The sequence below is a fragment of the Oncorhynchus keta genome, chromosome 13 (assembly GCF_023373465.1).
Source record: "Oncorhynchus keta strain PuntledgeMale-10-30-2019 chromosome 13, Oket_V2, whole genome shotgun sequence".
Classification (NCBI taxonomy): Eukaryota; Metazoa; Chordata; class Actinopteri; order Salmoniformes; family Salmonidae; genus Oncorhynchus; species Oncorhynchus keta.
Window position 1 is genome coordinate 14,448,987 of NC_068433.1, and position 19,933 is coordinate 14,468,919.

The 19,933-nt window shown below is 46.2% G+C and overlaps 2 protein-coding genes across 17 annotated transcripts in view; both read left to right on the forward strand.

Moving 5' to 3' along the window:
• Positions 1-19,933, forward strand: part of LOC118392701 (neurexin-1-like) — a 1,157,590-nt gene that overhangs the window by 599,882 nt on the left and 537,775 nt on the right. The window lies entirely within an intron of this gene.
• LOC127906727 (uncharacterized) lies at positions 6,467-12,096 on the forward strand. 16 transcript variants are annotated; one of them, XM_052459413.1, is made up of 5 exons: positions 6,467-8,335; positions 8,426-8,455; positions 8,752-8,781; positions 9,661-10,783; positions 10,899-12,096. In XM_052459413.1, exon 1 carries the CDS (start codon positions 6,670-6,672, stop codon positions 7,711-7,713), a length of 1,044 nt encoding a protein of 347 aa, XP_052315373.1. In that variant the 5' UTR covers positions 6,467-6,669; the 3' UTR covers positions 7,714-8,335; positions 8,426-8,455; positions 8,752-8,781; positions 9,661-10,783; positions 10,899-12,096. The 16 variants fall into 16 exon arrangements, with proteins under 16 accessions (XP_052315373.1, XP_052315374.1, XP_052315375.1 ...); XM_052459414.1 differs by having other exon boundaries at positions 6,467-9,720; positions 10,017-10,046; positions 10,223-10,783; XM_052459415.1 differs by having other exon boundaries at positions 6,467-9,720; positions 10,017-10,046; positions 10,283-10,783.

Here is a 19,933-nt window from a genome sequence, read left to right on the forward strand (position 1 = left end):
ATTTAAATGTTTTTGTGAAGCGTGCATTCAATTGCCCCTCCCTGTTGCACACAACAAGACTATTTTCCCCCTGTCACAAGGGGATTTATGGCTGACTTACGATGAAGTCATCAACCCTGTTACGGTCAACCCTGTTACGGTCAACCCTGTTACAGTCAATCCTGTTACTTTATTTGGTGCTTAATAGGCACTTACTATAGTGCCTATTACCTCTTGAGATGGGAAATGTATTTTTTTATTAATTTGAACATGTGCAATTCATGACCGAATGTTCAAAATTCTGTGAAATCAAAGATATTTTTCTCCCACCAAGTTACGCTACTCAAAAGACATCTATTGCTGGAACGACCCGATGGCTTTGTAGGCATATCTCTCTCATTTCCCTTTCCAATCTACACACTTTCACTTTCTCTGCCCACATAGTCACACACGGGTGAATTCCCCCCTACTATTGGGGGTTCATTTAAGTCAAATGAACAGGGCTGTTTAGTTGATTCGTTTTATGTGTGCTGGTGTTGGAATGCATCATGTGAAATCACTATACATAAAGGGAAATTACTGCCCTCATTAAATGTCTCAAATTGAAATGTAAAACTGTAGACTCCATTGAGGGCACAGCCCCCTAGAGTAGACAGATATACAGCGTCATGGGAACAAACAAAAGTATTTCAACGCATGCTGAGAGAACGACAGCAAACTGTCTCTGTTAACATGTCAACAGACAAGGTAAGTGCAGGCCCCACTATGACTAAGGAGAAACCTGCTGTGTGTGTGTGTCTGTCTGTCTGTCTGTCATTGAGTGCACAAATGTATACTTTTTTTAAAGTGCCAGTATCTATATGTATCTATATTTGTATGTGCTACAAGCATTCCACATACACAGCAATATACAGTGCCTTCAGCAAATATTCAAATTGTGTTGTGTTACAAAGTGGGATTAAAATGGATCTAATTGTAATTGTTTGTCAACGATCTACACAAAATACTCTCCATTCCGTAATTCTTTTATCCTGAAAAACTCCCCAATACTTAAAGATTACAAGCATATCCATAACATGATGCAGCCAGCACTATGCTTGAAAATATGGAGAGTGTTGGATTGTGTTGGATTGGATTTGCCCCAAACATAACACTTTGTATTCAGGACTAAAAGTGAATTGCTTTGCCACATTTTTTGCAGTATGACTCTAGTACATGGTGCAAAACAGGATGCATGTTTTGGATTATGCTTAGCTTTAAAAATGTTACAAGTACTTTTGGGTGTCAGGGAAAATGTGTAAAAAGTCCATCGTTTTCCTTAGGAATGTAGTGAAGTAAAAGTAAAAGTTTGAAAAAAATGGAATAGTATATTAAAGTACACATACCCTCAAAAATGAGTTAAGTGGTACTTTAAAGTATTTTTACTTAAGTACTTTACACCACTGCTGAGCGGATTCCTTCCTCTCCAGCAACTGAGTTAAGATGGATGCCTGTATCTATACAGTGACTGGTTGTGTTGATACAGCATCCACAGTGTAATTAATAACTTCACCACAGTGTAATTAATAACTTCACCATGCTCAAAGGGATATACTGTACCAATAGGTGGCTTCTTTGAAAGCCATTGGAAAACCTCCCTGGTCTTTGTGGTTGAATCTGTGTTTAAAAGGCCCTGCTGGACTGAGGGATCTGACAGATGTGTGGGGTACAGAAATGAGGTAGTTAATCAAAAATCATGTTTAAACACTCATTTTGAACACAGGGTGAGTTCATGCAACTTATTATGTGACTTCTTAAGCATTCTTTTACTCCTGAAATTAAATAGGCTTGCCATAACTAAGGGATTGAATACTTATTGACTCAATACATTTCAGCTTTAGATTTTTTATTAATGTGTAAAAAAAAAAAAAATGTAAATCTAAAAACAATATTCAGGCCAGTGACAAAGAAAATCGCAATTGACTTCAGGTTGTAACAACAACATGTGTAAAAGTCAAGGGGAGTGAATACTTCCTGAAGGACCTGTATTCATGCCATCTCCACCAGCATACTGAAAGAGTCATAAGATGATGGAACAGCCTCCTTCTCTCTATTGCTGCTGGCATGACTCACTTTGAAATAATGGGATGGTTTGAACACAACATACTACAACCAAGCCAACACTAGATGTCAGGATAACACATGGACAAGTTTTGTCTCTGGAAAAGAGAAGGATTTAGGAGGGTTATGTTTCTCCAACAGAGGGCGCACACACAGACATCTCTCCATCAACAAGTGAATGTTCTATTCTCCATTTCATTGTGTTTCTGAGTGGTAGTACAGTCGTTTGAGGGAATTCTCCTGGTTATCTACCCTCAGACGACGAAAGAAGTGGATTAGCCTGTGGAAACCCAACTTGTTCTACTTAGCTCTACTTACTCTACTCTGCTATAGATTTACACAGACAGCCCAATTATTATCTATTATCTAGTGGTCCTTCTGTAGCTCAGTTGTTGCACACATGACTGTAAGTCGCTTTGGATAAAAGCGTCTGCTAAATGGCATATATTATTTATATTATATTATATTATCTTGAACCCAATTATTGGCAAAAACGCTGATCTAACTGGTCAAAAGACCAATTAATGGAGAAAAAACATCTGAATTGGGCTGCATATGTAAACGCAGCCCCTCAAATTCAAATCTGGACCTCGAAGCCAGTTGCACTGCTTATTTCAATTCTTCCCCTCTAATCTGGGACTGATTTAGACCTGGGATATCAGATGGGTGCATTATTATCAGGTAGAACAGAAAAGCAGCAGTAGTCCGGACCTCGCAGGGTAACATTTGAATACCCCTGATTTAGCCTATATGCCAATATCTCCTTCTTCCCTTAGCCCACTGATAGGCTGCATCCCAAATGCCACCGTGTTCCCTATACAGCACTTTTGACGAGAACCCTAAATGGAATTTGGTGCCATTTAGGATGAAATCTAATGTTATTGGTCGCATACCACATATTTAGCAGATGTTATTGGTCGCATACCACATATTTAGCAGATGTTATCGGTCGCATACCACATATTTAGCAGATGTTATCGGTCGCATACCACATATTTAGCAGATGTTATCGGTCGCATACCACATATTTAGCAGATGTTATTGGTCGCATACCACATATTTAGCAGATGTGATTGGTCGCATACCACATATTTAGCAGATGTTATTGGTCGCATACCACATATTTAGCAGATGTTATTGGTCGCATACCACATATTTAGCAGATGTTATTGGTCGCATACCACATATTTAGCAGATGTTATTGGTCGCATACCACATATTTAGCAGATGTTATTGGTCGCATACCACATATTTAGCAGATGTTATTGGTCGCATACCACATATTTAGCAGATGTTATTGGTCGCATACCACATATTTAGCAGATGTTATTGGTCGCATACCACATATTTAGCAGATGTTATTGCGGGTGTAGGGAAATACTTGTGTTCCTGCAGACATAATGCCAATATTCCCTATGTGAATTGGGTTGAGATTCTTCCCTACACTGTAAGTGATATCCTGTAACCCAGTGGGCGTGGTTAGTTTGGTGGTGTAAGTGATATCCTGTAACCCAGTGGGCGTGGTTAGTTTGGTGGTGTAAGTTATATCCTGTAACCCAGTGGGCGTGGTTAGTTTGGTGGTGTAAGTGATGTATCAATATGGAGGATGATATTTCACCACCTAACAGCACCAACCACTGCAATGAGATGTGTTGTGACGTATGGTGAGCAATGTTGTTCTCTCCAGACCCTTCTGTCAATGTCACGCCCTTTTGCCCCATCCACTTGCACACACACGATGCAAGGCACACACACGATGCAAGGCACACACACGATCCAAGGCACACACACGATGCAAGGCACACACACGATCCAAGGCACACACACGATCCAAGGCACACACACGATCCAAGGCACACACACGATCCAAGGCACACACACGATCCAAGGCACACGCACGATCCAAGGCACACACACGATCCAAGGCACACACACGATCCAAGGCACACACACGATCCAAGGCACACACACGATCCAAGGCACACACACGATCCAAGGCACACACACGATCCAAGGCACACACGCGATCCAAGGCACACACACATATTTGCGCATGAAGTAGAGTATAGGCTCATAAGCATGCACACACACACACCACACACACACACACACACACACACACACACACACACACACACACACACACACACACACACACACATGACCAATGTATACCACACCCCCTTGTGCCTTATTGCTTAAATATAGGTCGACAACTTACTGCATACATCTGTAAGTGGTACATCTGTATAAAGATTCATATGTGTCATAAAATGTTGTATGTATTGGGTCCTTATCGAGAGCAACACTTAACAAGACATCATGCAGGATAATTGTGACGCTGTATGAAATCAGTTATGATAGTAGTCCACACTACAGTAGAGTTCAGTTTGGACATGTATTGACATCGCCATGGATAATAGTTCCATTTCACCCAATGCTCTGATGAAATTAAATCATCTTTTAAGGCAATTTAATGCTTGAGTGGCGGTCAGAGCTTAATTCAATGATCTTTTCATACCCAGACTCTCTTCAGGGCCAAATTCATTCCAAGCAGCCAACTGTTGAGGAGATGGCATGTATTAGGACACTTGTCTTCATTTCTGCACCCTTTGCAATGAGCTGCATTCTTTATGAAATGAACGTAATAGCTAGAATTATGTCAGCGATGTTTGTTTGATTTTTGATTATATACTTTGATTAAATGACAACCGGTTAGGACAGTTGTAATGTGTCCTATGAAATGTCCTGTGTTAGCATAAGATAGCTACACTCAGGAACAGAGATATGACTCTGACAACATTACCGAGGCCCGTTTTGAAGATTTGGAAAAACGTTCGCCGCATATGTGTTCGCGTTTAATTTTGACACATTTTCCGTCTCGCTGCATGTTTACATCAGAAATTAACCAAATGCCTCTTCAGTTGTTAGGCAGAAATGACCTAATAAAGTAGAGCTTTGAAGCACATCAAACTTCAAACGACGACATAATCAGGGTATTTTCCTAACTAGAGCTGAAACGGAATGAGCGTGTACAAGTGCACATGTATGTGGTTACGTGGTGTACGTTTTTCAAAACTCCCTTTCCAAGTCTGTTGAAAGCTACCCCAATAGTAAGGGGAAACTAGTCTCCAGTGAAATTACAATGAATCAATACTGCTTATGTTTCTTTGCCAAAAAAACACCAAAGTGAACAAGATATGTGCCAGTTTTCCACAAGGGCAATACGTAGACTGAAAGACCAGCCTGAAAGGGTGCCAGTCAGTATAATGGAGTATAAGGTTGACTGTGACCTTTTTTTATTTATTTATTTTACCTTTATTTAACTAGGCAAGTCAGTTAAGAACAAATTCTTATTTTCAATGACAGCCTAGGAACAGTGGGTTAACTGCCTGTTCAGGGGCAGAACAACAGATTTGTACCTTGTCAGCTCAGGGGTTTGAACTTGCAACCTTCTGGTTACTAGTCCAATGCTCTAACCACTAGGCTACCCTGCCACCACCTTACAATTAGAGGGAGATTACATTTTTGGGAGTGCACTGAGTGTACCTGCCTCAGTGTCTCCCCGGTCTGGAAGTTTATTCTACTGTCTCTGTCAGACCCCTTACTTCACATTATTCACCCAAAATAGAGAGCAACGTAGAGAAAGAGGAGAGCTGGAGGAGAGGAGACAAATAGACCAACAGTAGCTCAGAGATATAGAATGAGGTGTGAGGACTGAAGCAGAGAAATTACAACAGACGAGAGAGAGAGAGAAATAGAGGGAGAGGGAGAGAGAAATAGAGGGAGAGGGGGAGAGAAATAGAGGGAGAGGGAGAGAGAAATAGAGGGAGAGGGAGAGAGAAATAGAGGGAGAGGGGGAGAGAAACAGAGGGAGAGGGGAGAGAAATAGAGAGAAAGGGAGAGAGAAATAGAGGGAGAGGGAGAGAGAAATAGATGGAGAGGGAGAGAGAAATAGATGGAGAGGGAGAGAGAAATAGATGGAGAGGGAGAGAGAAATAGAGGGAGAGGTAGAGAGAAATGGATGGAGAGGGAGAGAGAAATAAAGGGAGAGGGGGAGAGAAATAGAGGGAGAGGGAGAGAGAAAGAGAGGGAGAGGGAGAGAGAAAGAGAGGGAGAGGGAGAGAGAAATAGAGGGAGAGGGGGAGAGAAATAGAGAGAAAGGGAGAAAGAGTGAGAGAGGGAGGGAGAGGGAGAGAGAAATAGAGGGAGAGGGAGAGAGAAATAGAGGGAGAGGGGGAGAGAAATAGAGAGAAAGGGAGAGAAAAATAGAGAGAGAGGGAGAGAGAAAAATAGATGGAGAGGGGGAGAGAAATAGAGGGAGAGGGAGAGAGAAATAGAGGGAGAGGGAGAGAGAAAGAGAGGGAGAGGGAGAGAGAAAGAGAGGGAGAGAAAGAGAGGGAGAGGGAGAGAGAAATGGAGAGAAAGGGAGAAAGAGTGAGAGAGGGAGCGATAGAGGGAGAGACAGTGTGTCACATACAGAAAGACAGAAAAAGGTGGTGGTGTAACTTAAAGTGAGGATAATTTAAGGAGGGTGTCATGACGCCCAAGGAGTATCTCTCCCTCCATTTACCTCTCTCCCCTTGACTTATGGCACCAGGACAGCCTGCCCACCAGCCCAGCATGGTGCCACCCAGCCCACCAGTCCTGTGTGGTGCCACCCTGCCCACCAGCCCTGTATGGTGCCACCCTGCCCACCAGTCCTGTGTGGTGCCACCCTGCCCACCAGCCCTGTATGGTGCCACCCTGCCCACCAGCCCAGCATGGTGCCACCCAGCCCACCACTCCTGTGTGGTGCCACCCTGCCCACCAGTCCTGTATGGTGCCACCCTGCCCACCAGTCCTGTATGGTGCCACCCTGCCCACCAGCCCTGTATGGTGCCACCCTGCCCACCAGTCCTGTATGGTGCCACCCTGCCCACCAGCCCTGTATGGTGCCACCCTGCCCACCAGTCCTGTATGGTGCCACCCTGCCCACCAGTCCTGTATGGTGCCACCCTGCCCACCAGTCCTGTATGGTGCCAACGTGCCCACCAGTCCTGTATGGTGCCACCCTGCCCACCAGCCCTGTATGGTGCCACCCTGCCCACCAGTCCTGTATGGTGCCACCCTGCCCACCAGCCCTGTATGGTGCCACCCTGCCCACCAGTCCTGTATGGTGCCACCCTGCCCACCAGCCCTGTATGGTGCCACCCTGCCCACCAGTCCTGTGTGGTGCCACCCTGCCCACCAGCCCTGTATGGTGCTACCCTGCCCACCAGTCCTGTATGGTGCCACCCTGCCCACCAGCCCTGTATGGTGCCACCCTGCCCACCAGTCCTGTGTGGTGCCACCCTGCCCACCAGCCCTGTATGGTGCTACCCTGCCCACCAGTCCTGTGTGGTGCCACCCTGCCCACCAGCCCTATATGGTGCCACCCTGCCCACCAGTCCTGTATGGTGCTACCCTGCCCACCAGTCCTGTGTGGTGCCACCCTGCCCACCAGCCCTATATGGTGCCACCCTGCCCACCAGTCCTCTATGGTGCCACCCTGCCCACCAGTCCTGTGTGGTACCACCATGCCCACTAGCCCTGTATGGTGCCACAGAATATTCCTTACCTGTCCCCATGTTGTACCATTTTTCACTACCCTAATGGCTTGGTAACATGGTATACAACTCATCTCCTTGGGTGTGTCAATACTCATCCATGGCTTCCTTTCCATGTATACTTTTAACACAAACAAGTGACAAACAACATATGTGCCTGGCCATTTTAGGCCATGCCAGATCAGTGATCATGGAGATGAAAACACAAGAAATGGAAGCAACTTAACAGCATTGAGATACACCCCTAGTCTCTTAGTATTCAACTTGCATGGTGAGATGTCAGCCCATTCAACCCAATAGGCTGACAGAGAGATAGGTTAAATATAGGCTTGTTATGGGAGGTGTAATGAGAGGAGCAACAGCACATTGATGCTGTCTGGGTTCATACTCTTGTAGCAGAATGATGGGGTCTCCAAGGGCAACGCTGCTGCTGCATGCTGGGTGACGTGGTCCAAATCAACTAAATCCACCAGGAGAGGGGGAGAGAGATGAAGAGATAGACAGAGGAAGTTAGAGAGATGAAACGATAGACAGAGGAAGTTAGAGAGAAGAACCGATAGACAGAGGAAGTTAGAGAGATGAAACGATAGACGGAGGAAGATAGAGAGATGAAATGATAGACAGAGGAAGATAGAGAGATGAAATGATAGACAGAGGAAGATAGAGAGGTGAAACGATAGACGGAGGAAGATAGAGAGATGAAATGATAGACAGAGGAAGATAGAGAGGTGAAACAATAGAAAGAGGAAGATAGAGAGATGAAACGATAGACAGAGGAAGATAGAGAGGTGAAACGATAGAGGAAGATAGAGAGGTGAAACGATAGAAAGAGGAAGATAGAGAGATGAAATGATAGAAAGAGGAAGATAGAGAGGTGAAACGATAGACAGAGGAAGATAGAGAGATGAAATGACAGAAAGAGGAAGATAGAGAGGTGAAACGATAGACAGAGGAAGATAGAGAGATGAAACGATAGAAAGAGGAAGATAGAGAGATGAAATGATAGAAAGAGGAAGATAGAGAGGTGAAACGATAGACAGAGGAAGATAGAGAGATGAAACGACAGAAAGAGGAAGATAGAGAGATGAAACGATAGACAGAGGAAGATAGAGAGGTGAAATGATAGACAGAGGAAGATAGAGAGATGAAACGACAGAAAGAGGAAGATAGAGAGGTGAAACAATAGAAAGAGAAAGATAGAGAGATGAAACGATAGACAGAGGAAGATAGAGAGATGAAACGACAGAAAGAGGAAGATAGAGAGGTGAAACGATAGAAATACGAAGATAGAGAGATGAAATGACAGAAAGAGGAAGATAGAGAGATGAAACGATAGAGGAAGATAGAGAGATGAAATGATAGACAGAGGAAGATAGAGAAATGAAACGATAGAAAGAGGAAGATAGAGAGATGAAATGACAGAAAGAGGAAGTGAGAGATGAAACGATAGAGGAAGATAGAGAGATAAAACAATAGACAGAGGAAGATAGAGAGGTGAAACCGATAGACAGAGGAAGGTAGAGAGATGAAACGATAGAAAGAGGAAGATAGAGAGATGAAACGATAGAAAGAGGAGGATAGAGAGATGAAATGATAGAAAGAGGAAGATAGAGAGATGAAACGATAGAAAGAGGAAGATAGAGGGAATAAATGATAGATAGAGGAAGATAGAGAGGTGAAACGATAGACAGAGGAAGATAGAGAGATGAAATGATAGAAAGAGGAAGATAGAGAGATGAAACGATAGACAGAGGAAGATAGAGAGATTAAACAATAGACAGAGGAAGATAGAGAGATGAAGAGATAGAAAGAGGAAGATAGAGAGATGAATGAATAGACAGAGGAAGATAGAGAGATGAAATGACAGAAAGAGGAAGACAGAGAGGTGAAACGATAGAGGAAGATAGAGAGGTGAAATGATAGAGGAAGATAGAGAGATGAAACGACAGAAAGAGGAAGATAGAGAGGTGAAACGATAGAGGAAGATAGAGAGATGAAACGATAGACAGAGGAAGATAGAGAGGTGAAACGATAGAAAGAGGAAGATAGAGAGGTGAAACGATAGACAGAGGAAGATAGAGAGATGAAACGACAGAAAGAGGAAGATAGAGAGGTGAAACGATAGACATAGGAAGATAGAGAGATGAAACAACAGAAAGAGGAAGATAGAGAGGTGAAACGATAGAGGAAGATAGAGAGGTGAAACGATAGAAAGAGGAAGATAGAGAGATGAAACGATAGAAAGAGGAAGATAGAGGGAATAAATGATAGATAGAGGAAGATAGAGAGATGAAACGACAGAAAGAGGAAGATAGAGAGGTGAAACAATAGAAAGAGGAAGATAGAGAGATGAAACGATAGACAGAGGAAGATAGAGAGGTGAAACGATAGAGGAAGATAGAGAGGTGAAACGATAGAAAGAGGAAGATAGAGAGATGAAACGATAGAAAGAGGAAGATAGAGGGAATAAATGATAGATAGAGGAAGATAGAGAGATGAAACGACAGAAAGAGGAAGATAGAGAGATGAAGAGATAGAAAGAGGAAGATAGAGAGATGAAACGATAGACAGAGGAAGATAGAGAGATGAAGAGATAGAAAGAGGAAGATAGAGAGATGAAACGATAGACAGAGGAAGATAGAGAGATGAAACGACAGAAAGAGGAAGATAGAGAGGTGAAACCGATAGACAGAGGAAGGTAGAGAGATGAAACGATAGAAAGAGGAAGATAGAGTGATGAAACGATAGAGGAAGATAGAGAGATGAAATGATAGAAAGAGGAAGATAGAGAGATGAAACGATAGAAAGAGGAAGATAGAGAGATGAAACGATAGAGGAAGATAGAGAGATGAAACGATAGACAGAGGAAGATAGAGAGATGAAATGATAGAAAGAGGAGGATAGAGAGATGAAATGATAGAAAGAGGAAGATAGAGAGATGAAACGATAGAAAGAGGAAGATAGAGAGATGAAATGATAGAAAGAGGAAGATAGAGGGAATACATGATAGATAGAGGAAGATAGAGAGATGAAACGACAGAAAGAGGAAGAGAGGGAATACATGATAGATAGAGGAAGATGGAGAGATGAAACGACAGAAAGAGGAAGATAGAGAGGTGAAATAGATAGAGGAAGATAGAGAGATGAAACGATAGACAGAGGAAGATAGGGAATACATGATAGATAGAGGAAGATAGAGAGATGAAACGACAGAAAGAGGAAGATAGAGAGGTGAAACGATAGAGGAAGATAGAGAGATGAAACGACAGAAAGAGGAAGATAGAGAGATGAAACGATAGAAAGAGGAAGATAGAGAGATGAAACGATAGAAAGAGGAGGATAGAGAGATGAAACGATAGAAAGAGGAGGATAGAGAGATGAAACGATATAAAGAGGAACATAGAGGGAATAAATGATAGATAGAGGAAGATGGGGAGGACGATGAAGAGGGAGATTAATTAGATGAAGGAGAGAGAGGTGAAAGAGAGAGAGAGATTAATCCTTCACTATTAGTATCAATCGCTCTTCCACTCGACATCTCCCCTCCCTCCATTGCTCGGCTAGATAACAACAGATTTGGTCTCATCATGCATGCGAACAGGCACCACACACCTTACAGTGAGGGTGCAGGTGTTAGAGAAGCAGTCTGATAACAACCCACCTGGCCCTCCTCTCTGTCCCTTATCGTGATAATTGGCCTACAGGGTCATGGATAATGGATAATCATGGCTGGGAGTCACACTCTGTCTGTGTGGCCGTCTCTCCCATCCCCCTCCCTCGTATCCCCTGGCAAATCAGGCCATGTTTTGGCTGCTGGGGTTGTTCTGCTTTGGTGGCAGGATGCGACAGTGTCCTCAACTGACTGCCAGCGTGGCCTACTTTCCCCAAGAGGGAGAGATGAGAGATGAGAAAAGGTCTGCTCTGTTTTCAATATGGAAATAGATGAGAGGGAAGAGGGTGAGATGGAGATAAAGAGAGAGAGAGAGGTATTTTCTGTGAGGATGGGGATCTGAGAGTATGTAGCAAGGGAGAGAATGGGGTAGAGCGAGAGGTGGTGGAGAGAAAGGGGGGGTAGAGAGAAAGCAAAACAGGAGAAGAGGGGGAGAGAGGGGGAATGGACAGAGAGAAATTGAGAGCATGAGAAAACAGAGTGAGAGTCGGAGAGGATCTTGTCTGGCTGTCTTCTTGTGTTTTAATCACCACACTCTGTTGTTCATCACATCTTTCATCTCGGTGGTTGCGCTAGCTGTTAGCAGACTGGCGCTATTACAACTGGCTGGCACACACACCCTTCATTAGATCTGAGATGGGCCCCTCTCTCCTTGGATATCATAGTAAATATGACATCATAGAAAAAAAAGCAGAGCCAAGTGATCATCTCATGCTATAGAAACCACTTCTCAACCATTTCAGCAGTATATCACAACAAAGCCTTCCATTGCTGTTGTCCTGAAACATGGAGAGAGACATGCCCAGACGGGTCTGTCCATTGATGTTGTCCTGAAACATGGAGAGAGACATGCCCAGATGAAATGGGTCTGTCCATTGATGTTGTCCTGAAACATGGAGAGAGACATGCCCAGATAGGGTCTGTCCATTGATGTTGTCCTGAAACATGGAGAGATGACATGCCCAGACGGGTCTGTCCATTGCTGTTGTCCTGAAACATGGAGAGAGACATGCCCAGACGGGTCTGTCCATTGCTGTTGTCCTGAAACATGGAGGAGAGACATGCCCAGACGGGTCTGTCCATTGCTGTTGTCCTGAAACATGGAAGAGAGACATGCCCAGACGGGTCTGTCCATTGCTGTTGTCCTGAAACATGGAGAGAGACATGCCCAGACGGGTCTGTCCATTGATGTTGTCCTGAAACATGGAGAGAGACATGCCCAGACGGGTCTGTCCATTGATGTTGTCCTGAAACATGGAGAGAGACATGCCCAGACGGGTCTGTCCATTGCTGTTGTCCTGAAACATGGAGAGAGACATGCCCAGACGGGTCTGTCCATTGCTGTTGTCCTGAAACATGGAGAGAGACATGCCCAGACGGGGCACCACACATCTGTCCATTGATGTTGTCCTGAAACATGGAGAGAGACATGCCCAGACGGGTCTGTCCATTGATGTTGTCCTGAAACATGGAGAGGATACATGCCCAGGGAGTCACACTCTGGGTCTGTCCATTGCTGTTGTCCTGAAACATGGAGAGAGACATGCCCAGACGGGTCTGTCCATTGCTGTTGTCCTGAAACATGGAGAGAGACATGCCCAGACTGGTCTGTCCATTGCTGTTGTCCTGAAACATGGAGAGAGACATGCCCAGACGGGTCTGTCCATTGCTGTTGTCCTGAAACATGGAGAGAGATGCCCAGACGGGTCTGTCCATTGATGTTGTCCTGAAACATGGAGAGAGACATGCCCAGACGGGTCTGTCCATTGCTGTTGTCCTGAAACATGGAGAGAGACATGCCCAGACGGGTCTGTCCATTGCTGTTGTCCTGAAACATGGAGAGAGACATGCCCAGACGGGTCTGTCCATTGCTGTTGTCCTGAAACATGGAGAGAGACATGAGACGAGGTCTGTCCATTGGAATGGACAGACGGGTCTGTCCATTGCTGTTGTCCTGAAACATGGAGAGAGACATGCCCAGACGGGTCTGTCCATTGATGTTGTCCTGAAACATGGAGAGAGACATGCCCAGACTGTCTGTCCATTGCTGTTGTCCTGAAACATGGAGAGAGACATGCCCAGACGGGTCTGTCCATTGCTGTTGTCCTGAAACATGGAGAGAGACATGCCCAGACGGGTCTGTCCATTGCTGTTGTCCTGAAACATGGAGCAGTATATGCCCAGACAAAGTCTGTCCATTGCTGTTGTCCTGAAACATGGAGAGAGACATGCCCAGACGGGTCTGTCCATTGCTGTTGTCCTGAAACATGGAGAGAGACATGCCCAGACGGGTCTGTCCATTGATGTTGTCCTGAAACATGGAGAGAGACATGCCCAGACGGGTCTGTCCATTGCTGTTGTCCTGAAACATGGAGAGAGACATGCCCAGACGGGTCTGTCCATTGCTGTTGTCCTGAAACATGGAGAGAGACATGCCCAGACGGGTCTGTCCATTGCTGTTGTCCTGAAACATGGAGAGAGACATGCCCAGACGGGTCTGTCCATTGCTGTTGTCCTGAAACATGGAGAGAGACATGCCCAGACGGGTCTGTCCATTGCTGTTGTCCTGAAACATGGAGAGAGACATGCCCAGACGGGTCTGTCCATTGATGTTGTCCTGAAACATGGAGAGAGACATGCCCAGACGGGTCTGTCCATTGATGTTGTCCTGAAACATGGAGAGAGACATGCCCAGACGGGTCTGTCCATTGCTGTTGTCCTGAAACATGGAGAGAGACATGCCCAGACGGGTCTGTCCATTGATGTTGTCCTGAAACATGGAGAGAGACATGCCCAGACGGGTCTGTCCATTGCTGTTGTCCTGAAACATGGAGAGAGACATGCCCAGACGGGTCTGTCCATTGATGTTGTCCTGAAACATGGAGAGAGACATGCCCAGACGGGTCTGTCCATTGCTGTTGTCCTGAAACATGGAGAGAGACATGCCCAGACGGGTCTGCCCATTGATGTTGTCCTGAAACATGGAGAGAGACATGCCCAGACGGGTCTGTCCATTGCTGTTGTCCTGAAACATGGAGAGAGACATGCCCAGACGGGTCTGTCCATTGATGTTGTCCTGAAACATGGAGAGAGACATGCCCAGACGGGTCTGTCCATTGCTGTTGTCCTGAAACATGGAGAGAGACATGCCCAGACGGGTCTGTCCATTGATGTTGTCCTGAAACATGGAGAGAGACATGCCCAGACGGGTCTGTCCATTGATGTTGTCCTGAAACATGGAGAGAGACATGCCCAGACGGGTCTGTCCATTGCTGTTGTCCTGAAACATGGAGAGAGACATGCCCAGACGGGTCTGTCCATTGATGTTGTCCTGAAACATGGAGAGAGACATGCCCAGACGGGTCTGTCCATTGATGTTGTCCTGAAACATGGAGAGAGACATGCCCAGACGGGTCTGTCCATTGATGTTGTCCTGAAACATGGAGAGAGACATGCCCAGACGGGTCTGTCCATTGCACATCATAGAATCTCAATCACCCTCTTAACAAATGTTATTCACCAGATGATGAAACAAATCAATAGCGTTTTTATTGTCCCCTACAAAACAATATGGACCATGTTAAATGGCTAGCACCGTATTCACTGGAATAGGGCTTATTTACAAGTACAGCATGCTATACCAGGAATGGTTTCCAATTGAAATGGTGCTGGGGTTCATTTCTAACCGAGCCACTCCACAATCTGAAAGTCAATGAGGTAGGTTAATAACACAGTTCATGGTCATGAATCATGAAAATGTTCCCAGGGTCTTTAAATAAGCTGTTAGTTGCACAGCCCTGCTACCTCCATGAATTCAATTTGAGGCCTGTACAAAAAGAAATGGCTACAGTATGCATGCAGTCATTTGAGCTATATGGTATGGAAATAGGTTAGATGAATACTGAAAGTGTAGCGGTTTCAATGGAAAACATTTGTATCTCAAAGAAAGAATTTACATACTGTAGTAGAACAATAATAATAAAAAATCAATATCTGAATATCCTGTACAGCATTCAAATCTAAAAGATGTATATATTTTGATGAATGACACCAATGGACATTTGGATAATGATGTCGGTGTGCAGATTTACTTCCATTAGCTAGGTAGTTCTTTATATGTAGGTTGAGTCAGTCATGTCCCTCTCTCCCGCTCTCTCTCTCTCTTCCGCTCTCTCTCTCTCTCTCCCATATCTCTCCTTGTCCCTCTCCACCACCACCTTTCTGTCTTCTGTATGTGACACACTGTCTCTCTCTCTATCTCTCTCTCCCCCACTCTCTCCCTCCCTCTCCCTCTCTCTCTCCCTCTCTCACTATCTCTCCATCTCCCTCTATCTCTCCCTCCCTCTATCTCTCTCTCCCACTATCTCTCCATCCCTCCCTCTCTCTCTCTCTCTCTCTCTCTCTCTCTCTCTCTCTCTCTCTCTCTCTCTCTCTCTCACACTAGAAAACACTGTACACTTCCTATTTCAGTACAGTATTTACTCCAGGAATTAGCTTGTCAAAAATACATTGTAATGCATTGCTGTGAGATGTTAGCTGTTAGCACTGAGGCTTGTGTAATAGCCCTGGTTTAACAGACAACAGTGTAGTGTAGAAGAACTAGCAGGGCTCCAGTGTGCCAGCCCAGCCTTTCCTCCTGCTGTCTGAACAGGGGATGAGTAATCAACTGTGAAGGTTGTTGTGGAACAAACAGCCATTAACCTATGACATCAATGGCCATGATTATCTCGCCGGGACTGGACACATAGAGGGAGGGTGTGTGTGTGTGTGTGTGTGTGTGTGTGTGTGTGTGTGTGTGTGTGTGTGTGTGTGTGTGTGTGTGTGTGTGTGTGTGTGTGTGTGTGTGTGTGTGTGTGTGTGTGTGTGTGTGTGTGTGTGTGTGTGTGTGTGTGTGTGTGTGGAGAAGGGGAACTGTGTGTGTGCGTCTGTATACATGCACGTGTCTGGACTCACACACACAGGACTGGACTGAAGGAGTGACATGCACATGTCTGCATGCTTAACAGTCATGTTAGTTCCTGCCTGTCCATCTATATTTACCTCTTAACAGTCATGTTAGTTCCTGCCTGTCCATCTATATTTACCTCTTAACAGTCATGTTAGTTCCTGCCTGTCCATCTATATTTACCTCTTAACAGTCATGTTAGTTCCTGCCTGTCCATCTATATTTACCTCTTAACAGTCATGTTAGTTCCTGCCTTTCCATCTATATTTACCTCTTAACAGTCATGTTAGTTCCTGTCTGTCCATCTATATTTACCTCTTAACGGTCATGTTAGTTCCTGCCTTTCCATCTATATTTACCTCTTAACAGTCATGTTAGTTCCTGCCTGTCCATCTATATTTACCTCTTAACAGTCATGTTAGTTCCTGCCTGTCCATCTATATTTACCTCTTAACAGTCATGTTAGTTCCTGCCTGTCCATCTATATTTACCTCTTAACAGTCATGTTAGTTCCTGCCTGTCCATCTATATTTACCTCTTAACAGTCATGTTAGTTCCTGCCTGTCCATCTATATTTACCTCTTAACAGTCATGTTAGTTCCTGCCTGTCCATCTATATTTACCTCTTAACAGTCATGTTAGTTCCTGCCTTTCCATCTATATTTACCTCTTAACAGTCATGTTAGTTCCTGCCTGTCCATCTATATTTACCTCTTAACAGTCATGTTAGTTCCTGCCTGTCCATCTATATTTACCTCTTAACAGTCATGTTAGTTCCTGCCTGTCCATCTATATTTACCTCTTAACAGTCATGTTAGTTCCTGCCTGTCCATCTATATTTACCTCTTAACAGTCATGTTAGTTCCTGCCTGTCCATCTATATTTACCTCTTAACAGTCATGTTAGTTCCTGCCTGTCCATCTATATTTACCTCTTAACAGTCATGTTAGTTCCTGCCTGTCCATCTATATTTACCTCTTGACAGTCATGTTAGTTCCTGCCTGTCCATCTATATTTACCTCTTGACAGTCATGTTAGTTCCTGCCTGTCCATCTATATTTACCTCTTGACAGTCATGTTAGTTCCTGCCTGTCCATCTATATTTACCTCTTAACAGTCATGTTAGTTCCTGCCTGTCCATCTATATTTACCTCTTGACAGTCATGTTAGTTCCTGCCTGTCCATCTATATTTACCTCTTGACAGTCATGTTAGTTCCTGCCTGTCCATCTATATTGACCTCTGTGTATGTTGGCATCATTAACCACACACTACATGACATTCTACTATAGCCTATGACTGATGCCCACATGGTGGTTGTTAGTAGTACCATAATCTGCTCTGTCCTACCCTGCCCTGCTTATGCCCCCAGTTGGTGTGGCCTGCCCTTCTTATGCGTCCAGTTGGTGTGGCCCCCCCTGCTTATTCCCCGAGTTGGTATGGCCTGCCCTGCTTATTCCCCAGTTGGTATGGCCTGCCCTGCTTATTCCCCCAGCTGGTATGGCCTGCCCTGCTTATGCCCCCAGTTGGTATGGCCTGCCCTGCTTATACCCCCAGTTGGTATGGCCTGCCCTGCTTATGCCCCCAGTTGGTATGGCCTGCCCTGCTTATGCCCCCAGTTGGTGTGGCCTGCCCTGCTTATTCCCCCAGTTGGTATGGCCTGCCCTGCTTATGCCCCCAGTTGGTATGGCCTGCCCTGCTTATTCCCCCAGTTGGTATGGCCTGCCCTGCTTATTCCCCCAGTTGGTATGGCCTGCCCTGCTTATTCCCCCAGTTGGTATGGCCTGCCCTGCTTATTCCCCCAGTTGGTATGGCCTGCCCTGCTTATTCCCCCAGTTGGTATGGCCTGCCCTGCTTATTCCCCCAGTTGGTATGGCCTGCCCTGCTTATTCCCCCAGTTGGTATGGCCTGCCCTGCTTATGCCCCCAGTTGCTATGGCCTGCCCTGCTTATTCCCCCAGTTGGTATGGCCTGCCCTGCTTATGCCCCCAGTTGGTGTGGCCTGCTCTGCCTATGCCCCCAGTTGGTATGGCCTGCCCTGCTTATTCCCCCAGTTGGTATGGCCTGCCCTGCTTATGCCCCCAGTTGGTATGGCCTGCCCTGCTTATTCCCCCAGTTGGTATGGCCTGCCCTGCTTATTCCCCCAGTTGGTGTGGCCTGCCCTGCCTATGCTCCCAGTTGGTGTGGCCTGCCCTGCCTATGCCCCCAGTTGGTATGGCCTGCCCTGCTTATTCCCCCAGTTGGTATGGCCTGCCCTGCTTATTCCCCCAGTTGGTATGGCCTGCCCTGCTTATTCCCCCAGTTGGTATGGCCTGCCCTGCTTATTCCCCCAGTTGGTATGGCCTGCCCTGCTTATGCCTCCAGTTGATATGGCCTCCCCTGCTTATTCCCCCAGTTGGTATGGCCTGCCCTGCCTATGCTCCCAGTTGGTATGGCCTGCCCTGCTTATTCCCCCAGTTGGTGTGGCCTGCCCTGCTTATGCTCCCAGTTGGTGTGGCCTGCCCTGCCTATACTCCCGGTTGGTGTGGCATGCCCTGCCTATGCTCCCAGTTGGTATGGCCTGCCCTGCCTATGCTCCCAGTTGGTATGGCCTGCCCTGCTTATTCTCCCAGTTGGTATGGCCTGCCCTGCTTATGCCCCCAGTTGGTATGGCCTGCCCTGCTTATTCCCCCAGTTGGTGTGGCCTGCCCTGCTTATTCCCCCAGTTGGTGTGGCCTGCCCTGCCTATGCCCCCAGTTGGTGTGGCCTGCCCTGCCTATGCCCCCAGTTGGTATGGCCTGCCCTGCTTATTCCCCCAGTTGGTGTGGCCTGCCCTGCCTATGCCCCCAGTTGATATGGCCTCCCTGCTTATTCCCCCAGTTGGTATGGCCTGCCCTGCCTATGCTCCCAGTTGGTATGGCCTGCCCTGCTTATTCCCCCAGTTGGTGTGGCCTGCCCTGCTTATGCTCCCAGTTGGTGTGGCCTGCCCTGCCTATACTCCCGGTTGGTGTGGCATGCCCTGCCTATGCTCCCAGTTGGTATGGCCTGCCCTGCCTATGCTCCCAGTTGGTATGGCCTGCCCTGCTTATTCTCCCAGTTGGTATGGCCTGCCCTGCTTATGCCCCCAGTTGGTATGGCCTGCCCTGCTTATTCCCCCAGTTGGTGTGGCCTGCCCTGCCTATGCCCCCAGTTGGTGTGGCCTGCCCTGCCTATGCCCCCAGTTGGTATGGCCTGCCCTGCTTATTCCCCCAGTTGGTGTGGCCTGCCCTGCTTATTCCCCCAGTTGGTATGGCCTGCCCTGCCTATGCCCCCAGTTGGTATGGCCTGCCCTGCTTATGCCCCCAGTTGGTGTGGCCTGCCCTGCTTATGCCCCCAGTTGGTATGGCCTGCCCTGCTTATTCCCCCAGTTGGTGTGGCCTGCCCTGCCTATGCCCCCAGTTGGTGTGGCCTGCCCGTTGTGTCAGCTGGTTTGATGCCATCCTGAAGTTACCTATCTGCTCCATAACAGGCTGAAACAGTAACTCTAGAATCATAGGAACATGAGACATCAGTGGCGTGAGGCCAGGTGGTACGGCAGAGTGTAGCCGTGTCTAAAGCCATTGCAATGTATAGACTAATCAAACATAATGATCATATATGGACAATATCAGGGAGTATGGAGTATGGAGAAACAT

What these genes read in the sequence shown, in the direction of transcription:
- LOC127906727 (XM_052459407.1), top strand. Translation starts at nt 6,670, where the DNA reads ATGGCACCAGGACAGCCTGCCCACCAGCCCAGCATGGTGCCACCCAGC.